This window comes from Budorcas taxicolor, chromosome 25 (assembly GCF_023091745.1).
Source record: "Budorcas taxicolor isolate Tak-1 chromosome 25, Takin1.1, whole genome shotgun sequence".
Classification (NCBI taxonomy): domain Eukaryota; kingdom Metazoa; phylum Chordata; class Mammalia; order Artiodactyla; family Bovidae; genus Budorcas; species Budorcas taxicolor.
The window spans coordinates 47,040,818-47,059,201 of NC_068934.1; the positions used below are offsets into that span (position 1 = coordinate 47,040,818).

General features: G+C 58.7%; 1 protein-coding gene across 1 annotated transcript; it reads right to left on the reverse strand.

The window, feature by feature from the left end:
• Nucleotides 1–8,545: 8,545 nt before the first annotated feature.
• MRGPRF (MAS related GPR family member F) lies at nt 8,546–17,631 on the reverse strand. The gene is made up of 3 exons (XM_052662299.1): nt 17,556–17,631; nt 14,529–14,641; nt 8,546–10,291 (listed from the first exon to the last, which is right to left on the reverse strand). Exons 2-3 carry the CDS (start codon nt 14,574–14,576, stop codon nt 9,308–9,310), a joined length of 1,032 nt encoding a protein of 343 aa, XP_052518259.1. The 5' UTR covers nt 14,577–14,641; nt 17,556–17,631; the 3' UTR covers nt 8,546–9,307.
• Nucleotides 17,632–18,384: the final 753 nt, after the last annotated feature.

Below are 18,384 nucleotides of genomic sequence, written 5' to 3' on the forward strand. Positions count from 1 at the left end.
CACCCCCCACCCCCCATGCCACATAGGACGCAGCAGCAGTGTGCTATCTGCAAGTCAGGAAGAGAGCTCTCACCAAGCGCCCAACTGGCTGGCATCTTGATCTCAGACTTCCAGCCCCCAGAACGGTTAGAAAATAGAGATGTTCCTTCGTGCCCTCTGTTTGAGGTACTTGGTTACGGCAGATAAGCAGACTCATGCCCCAGTGAAAGGAAATGCTGAACTGTGACTACTTCCCAATAAAAGGAAACAGCACGCACACTCGGCTCGCAAATGGACCGGGCGGCATCCGTGCGTGGCTTCTCCTCGCACGGGGGCAGGTTTGTGTCTTGGTTGCCCCTGAGTCAGATCCCGGCATGCAGCGTCAGCTCAGTGAATGTGGAGTGACCCCTAGGCTCAGTGCCACGCTGTGTGCTGCCTGGACACCCTCATCCACCGTGCTCCCGCCCGGCCTCACACTCTAGTGCAGCAGGTGTACCCCCCCAGGTTGGCCTTGGTCTGACTTGATCCCTCTCCACAGGCTTCTGGTCCCCAACACAGTGCCCGCAGGAGTAAATACTCACTCACGGCTTATTGATGGATGATGGTTTAAAATAGAGAACGGTCCAGTGGTTAAGACTCTAAGCTTCCACTGCGAGACGCATGGGTTCGATCCCTGACCAGCAAACTATGACCCTGCATGGTGTGCAGGGAGACCAAAACTTAAATAAAATAAAGCACAAACTCTACCGAGTTAGCTGTCGTCTTCCTGTCCTTGAAAACCTCATTTGAATTTTAGTCTCTTCCATGGAAGACTCACGGAAATGTGTTATTTCCCACAACTGTTATGACATTGTCTATTTCTCAGTGAACTTTAAACATTAAAAAAAAAAATTGTATAGATTAGATACCAAAGCAGGCTTACTTTGAAAGATTCAAATGGTAAAGAAAAAGTAAGGTGTTGCCCCGTCCTTACCCGCCCCCGGGTAATACTGTTTGCTGTGTGATTGTATCCTTGAAGGGTTCTTTCTAGTGCCTAATACACTACCCGGTTGTTTCATAAGCTGATTGTTCAAAAATTAATTGTCTGTCTTCTCTTTAAGTCGGGTTTCGCCAGCACCTGCTGGTCTCATCTTTGTCCTGATTTTGCCATTACCATTGATGGGACACCCCGGAGAGTGGTAAGAACCGTCATATTAAAAAAAAAAAAAGAACCCATCACCTGTTTAAATATTTTGAAGGGAGGCTTCATGAAGTCATTTTATTTAGAAGATGAGGGCTCAGAGGGGCAGCCTGTCCTGCCTCCACCCAGAGAGGGGAAACCAGGGGCCTCTCACCTGCTCCAGCCGTGGTATTCAGTCTTCCAGGAAAGGTGGCGGCCCCCTCCTCGCTCCCGTGCTTGGGGTCTCAGCCGCACCCCTTGGGCCCAGCCCCCAGGGCTCGCCTCCCCCGTCCTGGCTCAGCAGGGATGCTCTGAACCGTCCTGTCCTCCGCTGCCCCAGTCCCGGCCTCAGAGGCGCCTGGCTTCTGGGGCCTCAGGAGAACCTTCTCCCGGCTCCCTCCGAGAAGCAGGAAGGGGAGCTTGAGGCATAAATGCAGGAAGGGCACCCGCCCCACCCAGTGGGTGGCCTGCAGAAGAGCTGTCTGGGGGCTAATGGGCCTGGCTGGGCGTGGCCTCCCGGGCTCCCTGTCTGGGGGCCCATGAAGACCTATGAGGGGGGTCACCCATCTCCTCCACCATCCCGGCCACGCTCCCCTTCCTGAAGGCTGTTTGGGACAGCCACGGCGACCTCAGGGTACCGGCCAGTCCCTTGGTGGGGGTGGGGGCGGTTGGGGTGGGGCTGTGGAAGGAAGAGGGCCCTTGTCGGCTGAGAGCTTGGAGAGAGCCCATTACGTCCGCGTGGAGATGCTCTGGTTGATGGGCTCGCCCAGCGCCCTCTGTGTGGAGGGCGGGGTTGGGGAGAAGGTGCACGGAGCCTGCCCTCTAGGACCTTGTTTTCAAGTCTGAGTTCTACCGCCTGTCGGCTGGAGATGTGTGTGGTTTCAGGGGGCCTTTCTGGGCGTCCTGGGGGTTGGCTGTGTGGGAGCCCCATGTTCTGTCCCGGGAGGCAGGTCAGCTCGGCTCCTCGGGGCTCTGAGGTCTCACGGAGGCCACTCAGCTGAGGCCAGAGGGCTGGCTGAGCCTTGGGACAGTGCCGGAGGGCTAGAACATTGTGGACCTGGGTTTGGATTCAAGGAGCATGACTCAACTCAGAAGAATCTGCTTCTGGTTTCCAGCTCATGGAACTGACTGAGAGCAAAGAAACCAAACACCCTGAAGGTGTTCAGAGGGCAGCCTTGCCCAAACCAGGCAGCACCAGCTCATCCTGTGGGGCCATCTGGAAGTGGTCTCTGGAGGTGTCTCATCTGAAGGCTCAGCTGGGGAATGACCGGCTTTCAAGCTGCCACAGGTGTTGATGGGACTGAGTTCCTTGCAGACTGTTGGACTGTTGCTGCCCGTTAGCCAGAAGCTGCCCACAGCTCCTCACCATCGGGGTCTCCCCCGTATGGCAGCTCCCAACATGGCAGCTTGCATTCTCAAAGCTAGCAAGGGGGAGAGTCTGCTGGCAAGGTGGGAATCACCAGCTCATGCCCTCCACTCCATCCTGTTGGTCAGAAGGGAGTTACCTGGTCCAGCCCACACTCAGGGGATGGGATCATGCAAGCACGTGGATACCAGAGGTGGGCTGACAGGGGCACCTTGGATTCTGGGGGCCACGCTTATTGGCTGACCAAGAACCTCTCTGGCTGCCAGTCCTTAATACTTCCTGTCCAGCGCAGAGGATGCTGTGGACCAGGACCACTGTCCTGCTTTCTCCTTTCCAGTTCAGTTCAGTCCAGTCGCTCAGTCATGTCCAACTCTTTGCAACCCCATGGACTGCAGCACGCCAGGCCTCCCTGTGCATCACCAGCTCCCGGAGTTCACCCAAACTCATGTCCATCGTGTCAGTGATGCCATCCAGCCGTCTCACCCTCTGTCGTCCCCTTCTTCTCTCCAAATGGGATTTTTAGAAAAATAGTTTTTTCCTTTGTCCTGTCCACTGTGAGTTGTGGACATATATTTACAAACACACATTTATTTGGCTGCATTGGGTTGTCATTGCATTATGTAGGCTTAGCTTTCCTGAGGCAGATGGGATCTTAGTTCCTCGACCAGGGATTGAACCTTCGTCCCCTGCATTGCAAGGTGGATTCTTAACCACTGGACCACCAGGGAAGTCCCTGAATTGTGTGTCTTGAGAGTGGCCATCATCATCTGGATGGGATGCATGGTGCCCATCGCTAGGACTGGGTACCAATCCTAGAGGAAGTGCCTCTGGATCTGATGGAGAGAGACGCAGACGGTCTCTCTCCCAGATCCTGGGCTCGGTGCCGGGCAGATGTCTCTGGGATTGACTTTAGGTTGTCCCTCCTCTGGAGGGGAAAGGGGAGCACACTTTCTGCTATGAATAATTGAGCTACAGATCTGTGATAGCAACATTATAAAACCATACGTGGGAAAGAAGTGGGTGTGCAGGTGCTGGGCCATGGTCTGCCTTTGGCACCTTGCCTGCTGGCATCTCCTTTCCATGCTTTTTGTTTGAACTCACCTCTTTCCCGGGCTTCCCTGGTGGCTCAGCGGGTAAAGGGTCCGCCTGCAAAGCAGGAGACCTGGGTTTAATCCCTGGGTTGGGAAGATTCCCTGGAGAAGGGGAAGGCTACCCACTCCAGTGCCCTAGCCTGGAGAGTCCATGGGGTTGCAAAGAGTCGGACACGACTGAGCGACTTCCACTTACCTCTTCCCCACTTTCAGCGTGGTGGGCACCCCCTTACGCCCCAGGGCCTCCCTCAGCATGGCGGGCACCCCCTTATGCCCCAGGGTCTCCCACTTAAGGGGAGGGCAGGCGACCAGCGCCTGCCCAGGGAGCATGAGGGTCGGGACTTTGTCAGAATTACCAGCAAAGGGGTGCTCTCCTTCTGCTGAGATTGCTGAAATTGTCAAAAGTCAGCTGGGAACTCCTAGTTACCTGCCGTTTAGTTGACTTATTGAGAACAAAGGCCATATAGACCAAAGCAAAGGTGAGAAGCAGAGGTAAAGACAAGCAGCCTCAGGAACATCACTCGATGCTCCGGACCCAGCTATGTCTGTATTGAAAATCACATGCGGACCTTTGCTGGTGTGTGAGGGAGTTCCTTTAAACACAAGCATATACCCCACCTATATCACCCACCCCTCCCCCTCAGCCGGTTAAACTGGGGGGTTTCTGTTGCGTGTGTACGCAGCTGCCAAGTCGTGTCTGACTCTTCATGACCCCATGGACTATCGCCCGCCAGACTCCTCTGTCCATGGGATTTCCCAGGCAAGAATACTGGAGCAGGAAACATCCAGGGGGGTTTTCCAATCCAGGGATCGAACCTGCGTCTCCTCCACTGGCAGCTGGATTCTTCACCACTGAGCTGCCTGGGAAGCCGGGGTTCCTGTTACTTGTCACCGAAAGTTCTGGCTGATAAAAATTCTGCGTATGAAACTAATCGTAATCTAGAATCTACAGTTACATAAGGCAGAAATGAGCGGTTGCCTCGGGGTTGGGGCAGAGGCCGGGGATGATGGGCTGGGTGCCCTAGGAAAATTTGAGGTGATGGAAATGTTGTTTTGGGGGGATGGAAACATTCTGTATATTGGTTTGGTGATGACGTGAGCATACGCATGTGTGTCTAAGATTATCGAACTCTACATTAAATGGATGCAACTTATTGTATTAATGCATCCATTAGACTGCCATTAAATAATTACGAAGATCAAAAAAAAATTCTGCCCGCGTAGGGAAGCCGTCTCCTGAGTTGCCAGGAAACTCGCTGCCGGCATCTGACTCACTGAAGCGGCGTTTCCGTGAGTTTCAATTTTATGAACTGTGTCCTGTTGTTTTCTCCAAACCCCTACTGGCCGCTCTCCAGCCCCAACTGGCTGAGAATGTGATATTCTCGCACTCATGTTTTCAATTGTCTTGGTTCTGGAAGATTCTGCGATAGGTTTGCCGAGCTCCCTGACCTTGTAGCCAACCTGCTTAGGGACAGGCTTCCCTGGGCCGGGGCTTCTCCCCGAACATTGAGAGGCTGGGTCATGAACGGATTCATTGCTCCATCTTGCCTTCTAAAGGGAGCTCTTGGTTCTCAGGACAGAAGAATCCTCTTGGCTGAGGCTTTTGAACCAAGCTTTGCAGAAAAGCTCTTGGGCTTCAGAAAGTTCTGGCATAAAATACAATTATCTCAAAACCAATTTATCTCAAAACCACACTGGCAGGAGATACGGGAAAGCTGGGTGGATGCTAGAGAAGCATTCCATTTCCTCTTCTTAGGGTGGAAGATGAGACAGAGGAGATGTCAGCTTCCAGGCCGTTCACTGCACCGTCTGCTGAACACGCATGCCTTCGCATCCCCCATTTCATTCTGGACATCCACAGCCTGAAACTGAGCTGTCCCCGCCTTTGGTTACTAGTGGCCATGGAATAAAACAAGGCTGGTCCAGGGTGTCGTTGGGCTGTGATGGGCTTGCTATGTCTGGCCATCACCCCTGAACCTCAACTCCCAGTGCTTGGCCGATGGAAAACACAGAGGTTCAGAGGTCTGAGCTTCCAGGGAAACAAGAAAACCACTGTGCCGGATGGTGACTGGGGCTCCAGAGAGGGCTGTCCACCTGGCAGGACTGATCTTCAACGGGCAACCCCATTTCTGAGCCCCGGTGTCTACAGTGGCCGCGAATAGTCTGTACCGCAGAGTCCTGTCCTGAAGATTAAAGGCGACTGATTCATGGAGCTCAGTCCAGGGCCAGCTGCACGCAGTAGGTCCTCAATAAATGACGGGATAGGATGAGGGGTGGGAAGGAGCCTCAAGAGGGAGGGGATATATCTGTACTTGCAGTCGATTCACAGTGATGTACAGCGGAAACTAATACATCACTGTGAAGCAATCATTAAATTAAACTATAAAGAAATAAACAGTAGTCATCGCCCCAACCAGCAGGGTTGGGATTGGCTGTTCCCACGAACGTCCCTCCTTCAGTGGCTGCTCCCCTCCCCTCTGAAGTCTGTCTGCAATGTGGGAAAACCAGGGCACTGCCCACCGAGGTCCCATGGTTCGTGGGAGGGGGCCCCCTGCTCATGTAGAGACAGCGGCGACAGAAGTATGAAAAAGCGAGAAGTCTGTCCTGCCCGAGGCCACCCCTCCCTCTCCCTCCACTGCGCTCATCCTACGGGGTGGGGCCCTTGGGGGGCTGCAGAGAGACAAGGGCTCTTTCTTTGTCCAGCCATCTAGAAGCTGCCTGGTTTGTATGGAGACCGCACGCCCCAATTCTATGACTCTGTTGACAGCAGTTGTCAGGGGAGACCGGTCAGACCTCTTGCCCCAGGCAGTTTCAGGGTGGAAATCTGTGATGCTTGCTGGACCCTTGCCTTCCTGCCTTTATGGGACACCCAGAAAGAAGGAGGCTTTGGGAGGCGGGGACTGCTGGGGGCTAGGCTGGGCTGTTTCAGGGGTTGAGGATAGCTGAGGCATATCACCCCACCGCTGCAGTGGACCCTGGAGGCCCCTTTTAATAATTAAACACCAAAAGAGGGAGGAGGAGCATGGTCCAGGGCTGAGGCATCTGCTAGCAGGCGTCTATGTCTTTACCCACCATTAGCACAGACCACAGAGTCGGACACGACTGAAGTGACTTAGCAGTAGCAGCAGCAGCAGCACACACCCATTAGCACAGAAGCGAGGTGGTCGGGGTGTGGGCAGGTTATGCATGAAAGCTTCCTGGGGTGGGGTGGCAGGGGGCTGGGGGCGGCAGGGGGGTAGAGTGGCCTGGCTCCTTGGCAAGATTGTAGGGAGAAGGGGCCAAGGGCTGGGAGAGGCCTCAGTCCTGGAATTTGCACACCCCCTTTTTGGCTTAGCACCTGCTAAGGACACATGTGTGTTCAAATATACAGCTGCAGCCCTGCCCTGACTTCCAGGCCCTGCTGTGGGCCAATGTTGCCCACCCACCCACCAGGCCTGGCTTCTGAGCCGAGGCAGCCAGCAGGGAGGCCCTGGTTGAGCTCCTGGGTGGGTTGGGGACAGCTTCCTACGGGGGACTCAGGGCTGGAGGGCTGGGGTGGGAGCTCCTGAGAATAGGTGAACTCCAGTGATGCACTGTGCCCTGAGGAGCCAGCCCTGGTCGGCCTCCTTGGGCACCTGCAGGCCTGGAGGCCTTCCTGCCGCGTGGAGGCCTGAGCTTTCCAAGTGACAGGTCCAAGTCCCAGGCCCGGTCCCTCCATGCGTGTTGTCAGGACCCCACCTGGTTTCTCTGGGGCCCCAGAAATGTTAGTGGTGCCGCCCTCCAACTCTGCTTTCCCAGGGTTCTGTCTGGTGTGTGGAGGGGGGCCTGGGGGGTGCACCCCAGGGGCTGGGACAGGGGACGCAGGCACCGGCCCTAACACCAGAGCTCCTGGAACCTTGGCCTCTGGGGCACACAGCAGGGGCCTTGCTGGAGAGGCAGCCGGGCCTGTGAGAACAGGGAGCTTGGGAGTGGAGGCCTGAGGAGGTCTGTCCTTGGGGCCACGTACTTGGGGGTCAGCCGGCCTGAGGGGGTGTTGCGGCCTGGGCTCCAGCATCACCAGGGTGAGGCAGAGGGCGTCCAGGGTCTGTGGGCAGAATGCCAGCCGCTGGGCGGAACTGCTCCCTTGAATTGAAGGGCAGTTCCCTCCACTGGCCGCCCTGCCCACCCCCACCCCCGCCGTCTCCACAGAAGAGGGGCGCTCTGCTCCAAGGGTCCTCGATGCCTCTGCCCTCGGTCTCTCCCTGGGGCCTGTGCAGTGAGCGGTTTCCCCAGATCCTCCCACAAAAGGGAAGGTTGGATCCAAAATGCTTATCTCCCACGGGCTGTCGGGGCGAGGGGTGGTCAGGGAGCTGGCCAGCCCAGCCCAAGTGGAGGCCTGGGAGGGGCTCTAGGCTCTGGCTGGGAAGTCGGGAGGTGCCAGGCACAGGGACGCCAGCCTGGCCCCAGAGACCTCAGGACAGACAGTTCTGGAAGGCAGGAGGGACATAGAGCAGAAGATGCCACGGCCCCCCGGGGCGGGGGGTTGGGGGGCTCCCTGTGGACGTACTGTGTTCTTCCCAGGCCCGGCCTTATCAGCCAGCACAGAGCCTGGAACTCAGGAGGTGTGATGAAAGCTAAGTTTCCAGAGGGAACGGGGGGCCTTGGGTGAGCGGAAAGGGCGCTGGGGTTAGCCAGCAGAGGGTAGCGTGGGGATCATGCTCCCCCAGCAGAGGAGTGGACACCGTCCCTGGAGAGGGAGCAACTGGGGGCATAGACAGTCCCGCCAGGAGCCGGGACACGAGACCTGGGGTACAGAGCAGGCTGTGCGGGGAAGGGGGCATGGAAGGGCAGCCCGCCTGGGCCTCGGATGCCGGCGGGGTCCTCAGTGTGGGCACGAGCCCACGGACAGGACAGAGGGCAGGAAGTCTTCCTCAGTGCAAGATAGAAAACGTTTATTGATACACATTTACTGTCTTTCATAAAACCTCCGTTGACCAAGCTGGGCCACCGTGCTTGCAGGTGGGCTGGAGTGGCCAGGGAGAGCCAGCGCCCACTTTCAGATGGCCCACCAGAGCCCCGCGGGCCAGGCAGATGGCGGCTCGGATGCACCAGCCGGCACGGAGTCAGAAAGGAGAGAGAGTTACCCAAGCCGGCCGAGGCTCCTTTCTGCGTCCAGCCACTTGCCAGGACAGAAGCCCCGCCATTTGGGCCGCCCAAGGGCCCCCCAGAGGCGGGAACGTCATCCACAGAAAGACGGGACCCTGAGGTGGTTAAGGGGCAGCTCTCCCCCACAGCTCACAAGGTCACCTTAAAAGGACAGAACGGAGCCAGGAGGTGTCCTCACGGCAGGAGGAAGTTCTGGCCCGATGGGCAATGGTGCTGGCACAGTCATTCTGGGAGAGGGCTGCCTCTCGGGCAGGAGGTGGACAGGGCTGAGTGACTCCCTCCTCTCCCTTCCTGACCATCCTGGGGTCAGGAGGAGCCCCACACCCGGCCCATGGCCTGGGGGCGACTTCTGTACCGCAGCTCAGGGAAGGAGGGGTGGCCGGGGGAGCCTGGCAGGGCCATGGGGGGCTGTCTGTCTTGCTGCCAGCCTCCCCAGGGGAGCCTGTGCCCTGGGAGAAGGCGGCTTGCAGGCGGGAGCGGCTTTCTCTCCCTGCGCTTGGGCCCCAGGGCCGCTGCCGGCTCTTGTCCCTCTGTCAAGGGTCTCTGGAGGTCACGCGGGCCCCGCCTTGCCTGCAGGCACCCGGCCTTTCAGGAGGCGTTCCCTGAGGGACACTGCATCTCCAGGGTGACCGTGTTGGGCGTGCCGCCTCCCGCCTCCCCCGGCTCGGCCCCGTCCCGCAGGGCCCGCTGGAAGACCACCCTGAGAGGCTCCCACAGGCGCTGCGACTTGTCCCTGCCGGCCAGGAAGTAGACCACGGGCTTGGCGCAGCTGTTGATGCACAGGCACAGGTCAGTGACGTACTCAGGGAAGGGCGCCGGGATCCGGAAGACCCAGAAGAGGAACCAGTCGATGCCCAGGTAGATGGAGGACACGAGGAACACCGAGACCACGGCCAGGATGACGTGGTTGAGCTTGGCCGAGCGCTGGCGCCGCCGGGCCCGGCACTCCACGTGCAGGATGAGTGCCAGGCAGGGCAGCACCATGAGCGGGCAGAAGACCAGGAAGAGCAGGGTGCCCAGGAAGGTGTCCGCGTGCCTGCAGCCCGCCCCGGACGCCTGGCGGCCCAGGAACACGCAGAAGTAGTTGTGGACGCAGGTGACCAGCAGCGACAGGGCCCAGAGCAGCGAGCACACCACGGCCGACAGGCGCTTGGGCCGACGGCGCCAATACCAGGTGGGAAAGATGACCGACAGGCAGCGCTCCGAGCTGATGGCTGGCAGAAGGCTGACGCTGGTGAGGACCATGCAGAGCCCCACGATCCGGGACACGGCACGGATGTAGTCGGCAAAGGGGCCCAGGAAGCCCCCCGTGTTCAGAATGGAGAACACGGCCTTACTAAAGAGGTAGCCGACGTCTGCGCTGGCCAGGTGCAGGAAGTAGACGGAGAAGGGGCTCCTCTTGATGGAGAAGCCGAAAAACCAGAGGACCAGCCCGTTGCCCACCAGGCCGCAGAGACAGAGAAGCAGGAAGATGTAGTTCATGACGGCCGGCGGCGGCAGCATGGTGATCTGCTCGATGGTCAGGAAGCCCCGGCTGTAGAGCTCGGGGGCCTCGCTCACGCCGGGACACACCTGCGCAGGTGCGGAGGGGGAGACGCAGTGATGCTGGCTGGCTCCCACCCCCATGCCCATGCTTGCATCCAGGTCTGTTAGGCTCCACCCCCAGGGCTTCCTGCTGGCTCAGAATCTGCCTTCAGTGTAGGAGACCCAGGTTTGATCTCTGGGTGGGGAAGGTTCCCTAGAGAAGGAAATAGCAACCCACTCCAGGATTCTTGCCTGGGAAATCCCATGGACAGAGGAGCCTGGCGAGCTGTGGTTCATGGGGTAGCGAAGAGTCAGACACAAGTGAGCAACTAAGTGTGCATGCGTGCAGGCTCCACCCCCAAACCCCCACCTGCATCTAGGTACGCTAGGCTCCACCGCAAACCCCCATCTGCTCCCAGGAGTGTTGCTCCTGATGACAGACTTGGCTTTGGAGCAACTAATTGGCTCCAACTGGAGCCGGAGACACCCCTGATCTCACAGAGCGCTGCCATTCTGTGCCCCAGAGTCTGCAGCTGGCAGCCTACCGCAGTGATGGTGAAAACAGTGAAAATGATCAGTCCCTCATCAAGGGGCCTGACGTCCCACTGCCCAGAAAACGTCCATATTGTGCAAGAAAACCGAGGAGCCTTTCTACACCGAAGGAAACTAAAGCGGCGTGACCAGTCATTGCAGGGCTGTAAGCCTGGATTGAGTTGTGGGTCTAGCGATCGCCGTGGAGGCTGTTACGGGAATGGCTGGGGAAGAGTGAATAGGAACCATGTCTAGATAATGGTACTGGACCCATGTTGCACTTTCTGAACAGGAATGCACTGAAAAAGCAGTACAGAAAATGCACTGTAGCTGCATGGGAGGGTCCTTGATCTTAAGAAGATACAGGCTGTTTGGGGGCAAAGGGCATTGGAGCCTGTAATTTACTTTCTTTTTAAAAACTTTAAAAATATTTATTTGGCTGTGCTGAGTCTTAGCTGTGGTGCATAGGATTGCCGCTCTTGCGGCATATGGCGTCTTTAACTGTGACATGTGATCTCTTAATTGTGGCATGCGGGATCTAGTCCCCTGACCAGGGATCGAACCTGGGCGCCCTGCATTGAGAGCTTGGAGTCTTAGCCACTGGGTCACCAGGGAAGTCCCTGTAATGAACTTTCAAATATCTTTGGGAAAGAAAGTATCTTCAATGCACTTATAAAACAGAAAGAGACTCACAGACCTCAAGAATGAACCAATGGTTGCTGGGAGAGAAGGGATAGTTAGGGAGTTTGGCATGGACATGTACCCACTGCTATATTTAAAATGTATAACCGACAGTATAGCACATGGAACTCTGCTCAATGTTATGCGGCAGCCTGGGTGAGAGGGGAGTTCGGGGGAGAACAGATACTTGTATGTGTGTAGGTGTATGTATGGCTGAATCCTTCCCGCTGCTCACCTGAAACTGTCACATTAGTTTGTGGCTATACCCCAACACAAACTGAAAGGTTTAAAAAAAGATACTAGATAAAAAGTACAAGTGACAACAGGCTAACAGAGTCGATCAAGGTTTATGCAAATTTACAAAACTTGCAATTTTTCTACTAAAACATGAAAACATTTATTTAAAAGAGCAAAATCACTTGCAAGTTACTGAAAGTGACCCTTGACCCACAGTGGGATCAGAGAGACCTGGGGAATCAGGGTGGTCCCCTGCTGGGTCTGGGTGACCCTTTAGTTTTCTGGATCATGAGGGAACTGAGTCTGGCCAGGGGGTCCCTCGAGGGGGAGACGCTGGAGGCAGTGGCTATTTATAGAGCGGTGGGGGAGCGCTTCGGTGGTTTGACACTTGGTCTGGCTGTGTGAGTCCATCTGGCTAAATGTCAGTCTTGGCTGCAGGGTCTGGGCTGGCATAGAAATGCATGAAGGTGGGCCAGGTGCAAGAAACCAGCCAGTTGGGGGGGGGGGGGGACAATGGTGAAGCAGAGGGCACCTGTCCTGAGCAAGTGGGCAGCCGCCCTGCTCCAGCCGGGGGGCTCCAGGGCGGACTGGCAGACGGATGCTCTTTCCCCCACTCCTCAGAGAAGTCAGAACTCGAGACTGTAACTCTGTGTGTGCACTCAGTCACTCAGTCATGTTCGACTCTTTGTGACCCCATGGACTGCACCCTGCCAGGCTCCTCTGTGCATGGGATTCTCCAGGCAAGAATACTGGAGTGGGTTGCCATTTCCTTCTCCAGCGGATCTTCCTGACCCAGGGATCCAAGCCACATCTGCTGCGTCCCCTGCACTGGCAGGTGGATTCTTTACCACTGAGCCATCTAGGAAGCCTAGATCTTTAAATGTTCTTTATCCCGATCTTTAAACGTTCATATCTAAAAGAAAAAACACTGTGTGGGCCAAGCACAACGCATCTAAATGCTGGATTCTGTTCTCAGGCTATCGATTTTGACCTCTCGTCAAACACCATCACTCTCCTTGCCATACCCTGGCAGACATCACTAATCCATCCCAGCGCTCTTTCCCACAGAGCCTGAACCTCACCTCCCTCTAAACACCTCCTGGGTATCAGTTCCCACTGCTCACAACTCTCCCTTCAAAACAAAAGCAAAACAAACAAACAAAAAAAACCAGAAGGTTGTCAGATCAAGCTCACTCTGCTGCTTTCCAGACTGCCCCCCAGCTCTGGCAGAAAGCTGGGTCCTGAAAGATGGCTTTCTGGGCCTGACACCCCATAACAGAAGGAGAGCACTTTTGGCCTGGCTCCGGTCAAGGAGCATCTCCAAGCAGGGACTGGAGGGTGCTGGTAAACTCTGGGTTGGCCCCATGAGCTCAGGGCATGGAGGTCCTAGCCATTACCCAGCATTCTCTAAATACATTTACTGATGACTCCACAGCTGTCTGTCTGTCAGCTCTCAACCCCTCGTGCTGTGCATGTGTACTCAGTCGTGTCTGACTCTTTGCGACCCCATGGACTGCAGCCCGCCATGTCTCCTCTGTCTATGAGATTTTCCAGGCAAGAATACTGGAGTGGGTTGCCATCTCCTCCTCCAAGGGATCTTCCTGACCCAGGGATAGAACCTGCATCTCCTGTATCGGCCGGCAGGCTCTTGACCTGTGCACCACATGGGAAGCCCATCAAACGCCTTAGCTTGCTCTAATCTCAGCCTTTCCTGTTGGTGGTTCTGAAGAACCTCCTCTTAGCTGGGGAGGAGAGGCATAATCTATACTGACTAAAGGAGTCTGTGAAGGACCAGCTCTGCGCCCAAGGGAGCCGGGCAGCAGGGGCTGCAGCTGACAGACCAGATCACTCAGAGCCTCTCGCAGGCTGGAAAAAATCTGCAATCCTCTCCGCAGAGTCAGAGCAGAAGGGTTGGTGAGTCACTGGGCGTGAGCTGCCATCCCGGCCACATACCACCCTGTAAAATGCCTGCCTGGAGCCTGGTCCCCTCCCTGGGCTCTGCCTCTTCTCTGGGGTTTCTGGAGACTCCGGAGCAGGTCCCATCTCTGCTTCCCGTGGTGGCCACCCCACAGCAGTCACCATCGGAGGCAGGAGGGGGCTGCAGGCATGGCGGAGAGGTGCCTGGGGCTAGGGCTCAGGTCCTGGGCAGGAGTCTGGGCTCTGCTGGGCCTCTGGACTCACCCCCGTTGAGTCACTACACTGGTGTGAGCCTTGGTTTCCTCAAACATTGTACCCGCTAAACTTAAGAGGTCCTTCCAACTTGAGAGGGTTTTGCCCAGGATTCAGAAAGGAACTCCAGGGTTTCCAAGGGCCTCAGACAAGTAGGGACTGGAGGGGCAAGGGCAGAAGGGATGGGTCAGCCTGATGGACTGTCAGAGTCTCAGCTGCAGGATGGTGCCTGCATGTGGGAGGTAAGCCGTGGAGACCAGACCCTGGGTGACACTGGCAGGGTGGGCCAGAGCCCCCTGGAGCATGTAACATTGGGGCCACTTCAGAGCCAGCCTTGTAGGGCCTCCTGGCAGGGCCTAGCCGTGGGAAATAGCTGACTGCCCCATCTCCACAAGGAAGAGAGAATGAGATCTCTGGAGGTTGGTAACACAGGACAGGATTTGAGGGAGTCCAGTGATGAAGGCACTAGGGATCCAAGGGACCTGGTAAGCAGTGCCAGGCCACACAGACCAGAGGGGCCCTGTCTGTCCTGAGCTAGAGGATGGGTTCTTGGTGGCAGAGTGTGTGTGAGCAGGACATACCAGAGTGGCGTGCCCGTCCCATCACACCCATCCTGCAGACCCTGGCAGAGGAGCCCCCTCTGTACGGAGCTGATGGAGGGACTTGCCTTGTTCCAGTTGGTGGGGTGGGCCTCCCAGGAGCAGTTTCCAGCCATCTCCAGGCCTGGCCAGTCCACGTTCCTCAAGGCTCTGCTCACAGCTCACCGGCCTGCACAACCCACTGGGCACGGCAGAAAGGGTCGCATCAGGGGGTTGGTGTCCTCCACGCCCAGGGGTGGCCCGCAGGGCTGTCCCCTTGGAGGGTAGGTTCATGAACCATCCCCTGGTTCCCCAGAGGCAGGGCCTTGTGGGAGGCACGGGGCTTCCTGCTGAGTCCAGAGCAGGTGGCAACCGTGTGCACCGCCCCCTCCTTCCCTAGGGGGAGGGGTCGTCATTCACCCCCTGCTGATACCCTAGTGACGCCGCCTCCAGAAGTCCTTCTCCTTCCCAGCTCTGTCGGGCATTTCTGGAGCCAGACGGCGTCTGGGGATATGACTGTTCACCTGCACACATTTCTTGGGCATCACCTTTGTGTCCAGCCAGGGGTGGGACAGGGGTTCCGGGCAGTTAGTCCCAGGAGGGAATGTGGGAGAGAAAAGATCATTTCTGGCCAGGAAGACTTCCTGGAGGAGGAGGAGGCAGCCCGGTCACCATCAGCATTGGTGTCATCACCCACCATCAACCCCGGGTCAGTGAGAGCCTGCTCCCGGACACCCATCCTCCTGTCTGGTCCTGGGTACCAGTGAGAAGGCAGGTGTAGTCACTCCCTCTGTGATGAGGGCAGGGAGGTGAGGTCACCTTCCTTGTAGGGTGGCAGGGGTAGCGGGGACATTACGGCTTTGCAGATTTGTGTCTGCAGAGCCTAGATGGGCTGAAGAGGCAGGGAGGCTGAAGGGGCCAGCCCTGAAGTCGCTAGGGTGGCCCCAGCTCCAGGTTGGAGGACAAGCAGCTGGATTCGGCCAGGACTTCAGGGCGGGGTTGGGGCGAGAGGGCTGGGAGAAGCGCGGGGGTGGCCTGACACTTGTCCATCCTGGCCCGGCAGAGCTCACTGGTGGACTTGCCACGAGTTCACTCGAATTGACCACGGTCCCCAACTTGAGCTCAGCCCCAACTTGTTAAGCACCCATCCCTCCCACCGTGCAGGCGGGAAACTGAGGCTGTGAGTGGAGGAGGGGCCTTTGGGGGCGCCTGGCCGGGCGGCGGGCCGCTGGGCCCCTCCTCCTCCTCCTGACTCCCCCGGAATTCCAACCCGGCCTCCGCTGCCAGTCGAGGCCGCCACGCGCCCCTCCGCGCCGGTCATTGGCTGCGCGGAGAGGCGGTTCTCGAGAGTCGCCCGCCCTCTTTAACCACCGGCCTCCCGGAGCCCCGGGCGCGGGGTCGCCTGGAGGGGCCACCGCCGGGGCCGGGGGCGGGGCCGGCGCGGACGGCGGGGCTTGCAGCCGCTGGCTGCGCGCGGGGTGGGACCCCTTTTGCATGAGCCAGCTCGTGAGGCCTGAGCAGTGTGGGTCTGCAGATAGCGAAGGAGCAGGGCAGGGGAGGGGTCGCAGGCGTGCATATAACTGTGCCCCCTACCCCCGCCCCCATGGCGGTCTTGACTCTCGTTGGACCCCTGTCCCCGTTGCCACGGACAGATCTCAACCTCCTTCACACGCTGGGACTTGTTGAAACTCTCCAGGTGCCTGCAGCCCTCAAGGTGCCGGCCTCAGCCCGTCTTCCCGCGGAGGAGTCAGTCGCCCTTCCACCCTCTTTTTCCTCCACTGTCCCTCCTCTTCTGCTCATCCTTCCAGACCCACACCACCCCGAGGCCCGGGCCCTAGGCTCGATGTCCTGACGTGGAGGGCCTCCCCTGGCCCCCTCCGGCCAGGCTAGATGTCCCCCCAGGATTGCTGGCTGGGACCTGCCCGCGACGGGGCTGGGCATAGAGTGTTCACTCGAGGGGTGGCTGTCGCTGTGTGTCTGAGCCCTCCTCGCCCTGCCACGGGCCAGCTGAAAAGCTACTGCACCGGCACGGAGGGACCGGAGGGACCGGAGGGACCTGAGAGCCGAGGTGAACCCCACGTGGGCCGTGGAAGGACATGTGTGTGACGTGTGGGGGATGTGCGTGAGTGCGCGTGCTCCTCCTGCTGGGATTCAGCCTATGACAGGGCTAGCTTGGGCTAACGCAGACAAAAGAAGATCTGCCAGTTCAGCTCACTGCGGACCCTCCCCTCAAAGCAGGAGCCCAGATGGCCTCCAGCCACCTGTCTGCCTCCCTGGGCCTCAGAAGCCCCGCATCTCTCACTTCCACCCACCATGCCTGGGGCTTCGGGGCTTCGAACCTGGCCCTGCTGGCTAGGTAGGGCTTTGCCCCAGGAGGCCTGGCTTGGCGGGAGCCAGCAACCTCCAGTTCTACTGTCCGTCTTCCCGGCTTCTTGTCTCCTTGTCTGGGGGGCTGCCACCTGGGCTGGCTCTTGACCGAGCCGGCTGTGGGGTGGGCTTGCGGCTGTCCCTGCCCCCGGACACAGGGGAGACCTTTTGGAATGCCTCAGGAACAGACAGCTTCGCCCAACGCCAACACCCCACCAGGCACCGCCCGCCTGGGAGAAGGTGGGATGCAGCCGCCCAGCCTCCGTGGCTGAATAGCCTCCTTCTCCCTCGCTGTCCAGCCCAGGGCCGGCCCCGAGCTGCTGGAAGCGCAGTCTGCCTGCATGACAGCAGTGGCCTGCTGCCTGCTGGGTGTTTCCCTTCCTGCCCTTCCAGAAAACTCACTTGCTCAGCTGGAGGCTGGCGAGAGTAGGGGACGGGGGGAGGGGGAGCCCCCACCCCCAGAGGACAGAGCAGGAGCTGGAAGCAGAGGACAGATGGCTTGGGGGTCGGGGCCTGCTGCACAAGATGGGGACTCTCAAGCCGTGTCCTCGGGACTCCTGCGGCCTCAGATGCTGACAGCACTGCTCTGGGGGGCTGGGGGGTGGGGAGCTCCTGCTTGAGGCCATGTGATTTCCAGGGGCTGCCAGCCTCGAAGGTGCCCACCTCTCTCCCTTTCCCTGCCCAGGCCTTTACCCTGCAGCCCTGGCTCCCGAGATGCCCTCCCCTGGGCCCCAGGCATGTGGCACTACCTGCAGCTGCGGGTCCGATCCTCGGAGGCCTCCCTTTGGCAGAAGGCTCCTTCCGCGATGCCCACCTCTGGTCCCGGACCACCCAGGCGGGCAGGCCAGCCCGAGGCACTGCCCGGAGGCTCAGGAAAGGCGAGCTCGGAGTGCAGGAGAGCCTTGCCTGCCTGCCTGCCTGCTGGAGGAGACAGCTTTGGAAGTGTAACCCGCCCCAAACCCAATTCCAGGCCCGGCAGAAGGGGGCGGGGACGGGGAAGAGGGGGAGGGGCCGAGCCGGGATGAGGCTTTGGGAAGGAATGCCCCGCTCCGGACCCCCCCACTCCCCCCAGCCCCACTGGGAACTCAGCTCGCCGCCTGGTGACGTCACGTTGGCCCGAGCACTGCGGCCCGAGTCCAGCTGTGAATCTGCAGCTCCGAGGGGCTGCCCGCTGCACGCGGAGAGAGAACACCAGGCTGTCCGCTTGCCCGGTGCCTTCCCTTGGCCCCTCCCTGGGCACCTCTGGGCGTGCAGGCCTGGGGGTGGGGGTGGGAGGTGGAGTGAGTCCCCACCTGTACCCAGGGACTGATATCGGACCAAGGAGGCTGCGGAAGGGGGGCTCCAGGGTGGGGCGGCGCAGGGACTTCGGAGAGGCCGACCGGGTGGCTGGACAGCAGTGCCACCCAGGTGGTACTCCACACCCCCTTCCACCCCGGGATCTGCTCACGGCCCCCATGCGGGCTTCTGGAGCCAGGAATTCCCTTTCCCCAGCCTTAATAGCAATCAGATGGCGCAAGTGGAAAATCACAGCGCTTGCCTGGGGCCCGAACCCAGCGGGGAAATTGGTGGGGCTGCGGT

Bases quoted from the DNA above. Each gene is read 5' to 3' on its own strand.
- MRGPRF (XM_052662299.1), bottom strand. From the start codon at position 14,576: ATGGCTGGAAACTGCTCCTGGGAGGCCCACCCCACCAACTGGAACAAG. The intron at 10,292-14,528 runs GCAAGTCCCTCC...GCACCTGCGCAG, and splicing joins ACCCCACCAACTGGAACAAG to GTGTGTCCCGGCGTGAGCGA.